Genomic DNA, 4,922 nt, shown 5'->3' with positions numbered 1-4,922 from the left:
TGGGGGGGGAGTGGGGTTACAGTGTCCCTGAGTGGGGAGGGTAACAGTGTCTCTGAGTGGGGGAGGGAGTAGTGTTACAGTTTCCCTGAATGGGGGGGGGGGAGTGGGGTTACAGTGTCCTGAGTGTGTGAGGTGAGGGGGGGCGAGTGGGGTGACAGTGTCCCTGAGCTGGAGTAAAAGTGCCAGAAAAACGACACCATTGCCTCAGAGACAATGTCAATCTGAGAATCTTGAGGCAGCCCAAGAAATCTCAACTTGCATTTGAATAGCACCTTCAATGTAGGGAAACTCCACCCTGAAGAGTTATCTTCAGGGTGGAGTAGCCTGTCAGTTTGGAGGACATTACAGAGGGTGGGGATTTTAAATTTAAACAGTTGCAGGAGCCATTTGTAGTTGTGGAGACTGGAAGGGACGGGTGAATCAGAGCGAGAGAGACGTTGGGCAGGAGAGCTCTGCATGAGTTTAGGGAAGACAGCCAAAGTTCATGAGAGTGCTGGAATTTCTGAGTCAGGAGTCACGCCTGAGGATATCAGAAATGCTAAGGCAAGGGAGGGGATTGATGTTACAGCAAAAAATGGATTCTCTGCTGAGACAGGGGAAGGTTTAACGATGAATGATAGTCTCGCACTTTTAAAACAAGCTGTTTCCACCTCATCCCAAAAATAAGAGCTGCTGGCAAACGCCATTTTGATCTTGGTGAGCGAGGGACCAGTTCCTGAAGACTGGGGGCACTGTTCAGTTCCCTGTGCCCCCACCCTCCTGTTTCTTTGCCTGCCCTGCTCCCAAGCTGACCCTTGGCCTCTGCGCCGTTCAGCCTGGACTCAAAACACAGACCTCATCTGTACCCTTTGCGAATCCCCGCGGGGTTTGAGTTTAAAACATTGGCATTAAATGCTCGCGGTGCTAGGAACGGGAATGTCAGGAAGGAGATTGGGTGGGACCATGCTCACAGATGTTGGGGATTGGGTGGGTTAATGTATACAATTGTCCCCACCCTAATTCCAAGCTTCCCATCAGAGTGGCCAGCTGGAGGTGTCTGCTCCCTTTGTGTGTGTGTGTGTGTGTGTGTGTGTGTGTGTGAGTGTGTTTGTTACACCCGCCCCCCAAACACCCTGTTCCTCTATCTTACACATTTTGGAACATTCTGCAATCTCTGTGTGATTGCTCAGCTTCCATCATTTAACCAATTATTGTCTTTTTTTCCTTCCCATCAACTTGATCTCCACGGTCACCTTGATCTCTGCTCCAGTCTCCCGATCCAGCAGTGTCTAACATAGACTAAAAACCACTTGCTCTCTGTTTCTCCCCCCCCCACCCCCCCCATTGAACCTAAAACCAGCCGAAGGTGCTGGAGAAACTCAGCAGGCCTGGCAGCTTCTGTGGAGAGAGAAAGTTCCATGGCTTCTCCGGAACAGTCCTGAATCGGTCTCATCCCTCTGTGTTCTGGAATGATCTACAAGAAACGTGCCAGTTCGAAATGGCATGCCTGACCCTTACATAATGTAAAACTTAACATGTTTGAGCTCGCAATGGTTGGTGTTTGGCAAACACTCCGTTAGAACTGATAAAGAAAATGAGAATGTTGTCTGGCTACAATGCTGTTGTTTCAACTGTCTGTGCCTATCATTCAGTCATGGAGATGTACTGCACGGAAACAGACCCTTCGGTCCAACTCCTCCATGCTGACCAGTTATCCCAATCTGACCTGAACCCATTTGCCAGCACTTGGCCCAAATCCCTCCAAACCCTTCTTATTCACATACCCATCCAGATGCCTTTTAAATGTTGTAAGTGTACCAGCCTTCACCACTTCCTCTGGCAGCTCATTCCATACACGTACCACCCTCTGCGTGAAAACGTTGCACCTGAGGTCCCTCTTAAGTCCTTTCCACTCTCACGTTAAACCTATGCCCTTTTCATTTTTGGATTCCCCTACCCTGGGAAAAAGACCCCTTGGCTATTCACCCCACCCAGGCCCCTCCTGATTTTCATTTGGGTACAGCGAAATATTCGGTTTTTGGAATGAGAACTGGGTTCTAACAGATGAAAGATTAGTTCTGGTCCTGGAGAAAGTGCAAACGTGGCCACTAATATCGGCAGCATTTTGGAGAGAATGGAAATTGTAAATTAGATGGCTAAGCCGTTCAGAGCAAAAGCCAGCTTCCTTTATTATTTTGTACACGTTCCAGACACTTCAAAGCTCAGAATTAGTAGCGTAATTGTGTTTGATTTGGTTCTCAATTTCAGATCGAGGGGTCTTAGCCCCATTCCATTCATCGATTCTTTAGATGTTTGCTTAGATTTTAGTGGGAGGATTATGATTTGGCCTCAAATGTAGTTTGGCCCATCCTGCGGTCTGCTGTTTGGTTCGAAGACATGTGTGTTCTGGCAGCAGTCTCTTTGCCAGTAAGAGTTGAACTTTTCAGTTTAAACGTTGCTATGGTTTTAGAAGAATCGCACCCACAGACACATTCCATTCTGCCTGTGTAATAAGGGAGTGCTTGCAGATTGCTTGTGCTAGCACAAGTCTTAATCTGTTATTCTGCTTGTTCACACAGCAATCTCAGACTTCCAAGTGGTTTGAGTCACACACTTTGGAACAATGTGACTTTCATTGTTTCAGAGCTTTCCTTAGCCTGCAGATTCTAAAAGGCCATCGCACTCTGCGCAATGTTTATTGAGAAGCAGGGGCATTTCACAAAGAGGTGGAAATCTCCCAGTCTGGCTCGCTGTTTGCAAGTGTGATTCACTCTTTCCAGAATGAGGCAGAAGTTTGGCAATGAGTGAGCTGTTTCTCATCCTGCCCTACCAGCTGCGGAGAGGGAGAGGAAGCCAGTGATTCACCAATGACTGGGGAATAGATAAAGCTGCAGACCTTGTGCACAGTGCTGTTAAATTCACCTCATCGCAAGAGAAACCATGTTGAAAACTCTTTACCTTTTGATTCTTTCTCCATCCTAGATTGTTCCGAAGACAAAAATGGAAATTCATGACATCTTATCCGAAGTGTGCCTGGGCAGTGATGAGGTGAGTATCTGAATGCATCCCCAAACTATGTGAGGGGGTCCAGTTACTGGGTGAGTGTCAGGGTTTTGGGACAGTGGAGCTGTCTGTAGGGGGCAGCACTTTGGGATTAGGTTAGTGTGGAAACAGGCCCTTCAGCCCAACAAGTCCACACTGACCCTCCGAAGAGCAACCCACACAGACCCATTCTCCTACATTTACCCCTGATTAATGTACCTAGCACTATGGGCAGTTTAGATTAGATTCCCTCCAGTGTGGAAACAGGCCCTTCGGCCCAACCAGTCCACACCGACCCTCCGAAGAGTAACCCACCCAGACCCATTTCCCTCTGACTGATGCATCTAACATTAAATATTGTATTTATACCCACATCCACCACTTCCTCTGTAAATTCATTCCACACACAAACTGCCCTCTGCGTGTAAAAAAAACTCTCCGTGTTTTTTAAAAATCTTTCTTCCACCTTAAAAACATGTCCCCTGGTTTTGAAACTCCCCTTCCTGGGTAAGAGATATCAGCTAATCACTTTATCTATATACCCATCATGATTTCATAAACATCTATAAAGTTCCTATAGCTAGAAAAGGCTGGAATAACAGAATTGTTACAGCACAGGAGGCGGCCATTTGGTCCATTGTGTTTTCACTGGTTCTCCAGATGAGCATTATGGCGTAGTGCCCTGTGCCAGCCTTTTCACTGTAACCTGTGCATGCTATTTAATGAGATGCAATCTAAAGGCCTGTTGAATGTCTCAGTTGAACCGCTTTCTCCACACTTCCAGGCAGTATACACCAGCCCTGCACCACTTGCCAGTGTGAAAAAGTATTTTCACACGGGTCACATTTGCTTCTTTTGCAAATTACTTCAAATCTGCATCCTCTTTGACCCTTTTAAGTGTGGAATGGTTTCTCCTCATCTAACTTATTCAGACGCCATTATGATTCTGAAAATTTCTATTCCACCTCCTCCCATGGAGCAGTTCTTCCTTGGCAAAATCTATCCTTATCCCTCGCATGGCCAATTCACCTGACCTGCACATCCTTGTGACTGTGGGAGGAAACTGGAGGAAACCCACGCAGACACGGGGTGAATGTGCGTGGGAATTGAACCCAGGTCCTTGGTGCTGTGAGGCAGCAGTGCTGACCACTGAGCCACCAAGCCGCCGCCTAGAACATGGGATTTGAAATCCTGCTGATGGCCTTTCTCTGACTGTAGCAAACACTTCTGTTGCTTCACAACAATAAAGTTTCTTTCTGGCCATACAGCACAGAAGTGGCCCTTCGGCCCATTGAGTCTGCTCTGACCTATCTGCACGAAAACCACTTTCCACTGATGGCCTGTGAGCAGAACCTTGTCCAAACAATGTAGGGGTTGGACTGGGGTGGATCACAGAAGACCAGGTTATTCACCCAGGGGCAGGGCGGCACGGTGGCTCAGTGGTTAGCACTGCTGCCTCACAGCGCCAGCAACCCCGGTTCGATTCCAGATTCGGGCAGACTGTCTGTGTAGAGTTTGCACATTCTCCCTGTGCCTGTGAGGGTTTCCTCCGGGTGCTCCGGTTTCTTCCCATAGTCCAAAGGTGATTTGGAGATGCCGGTGTTGGGCTGGGGTATACAGAGTTTAAAAATCACACAACACCAGCTTATAGCTGAAAATGTGTCGCTGGTAAAGCGCAGCAGGTCAGGCAGCATCCAGGGAACAGGAGAATCGACGTTTCGGGCATAAGCCCTTCATCAGGAATGAGGAACGTGTGTTCAGCAGGCTAAGATAAAAGGTAGGGAGGAGGGACTTGGGGGAGGGGCGTTGGAAATGTGATAGGTGGAAAGAGGTCAAGGTGAGGGTGATAGGTTAGAGTGGGGTGGGGGCGGAGAGGTCAGGAAGAAGATTGTAGGTTAGGA

At 48.0% G+C, this 4,922-nt stretch overlaps 1 protein-coding gene across 1 annotated transcript in view; it reads left to right on the top strand.

Moving 5' to 3' along the window:
* LOC122547627 (annexin A2-like) overlaps window positions 1–4,922 on the top strand; it is a gene marked incomplete at its 3' end in the record, with an annotated part of 24,971 nt that overhangs the window by 1,737 nt on the left and 18,312 nt on the right. The window contains exon 2 of the mRNA XM_043686230.1: window positions 2,962–3,027. Within this exon, the coding sequence (XP_043542165.1) occupies window positions 2,980–3,027 (48 nt within the window). The remainder of the gene's footprint in view (window positions 1–2,961; window positions 3,028–4,922) is intronic.

This window comes from Chiloscyllium plagiosum, unplaced genomic scaffold (assembly GCF_004010195.1).
Source record: "Chiloscyllium plagiosum isolate BGI_BamShark_2017 unplaced genomic scaffold, ASM401019v2 scaf_1808, whole genome shotgun sequence".
NCBI classification, from domain to species: domain Eukaryota; kingdom Metazoa; phylum Chordata; class Chondrichthyes; order Orectolobiformes; family Hemiscylliidae; genus Chiloscyllium; species Chiloscyllium plagiosum.
Note: the sequence above shows the minus strand (reverse complement) of the source record. Positions and strands in the feature narration are given on the sequence as shown.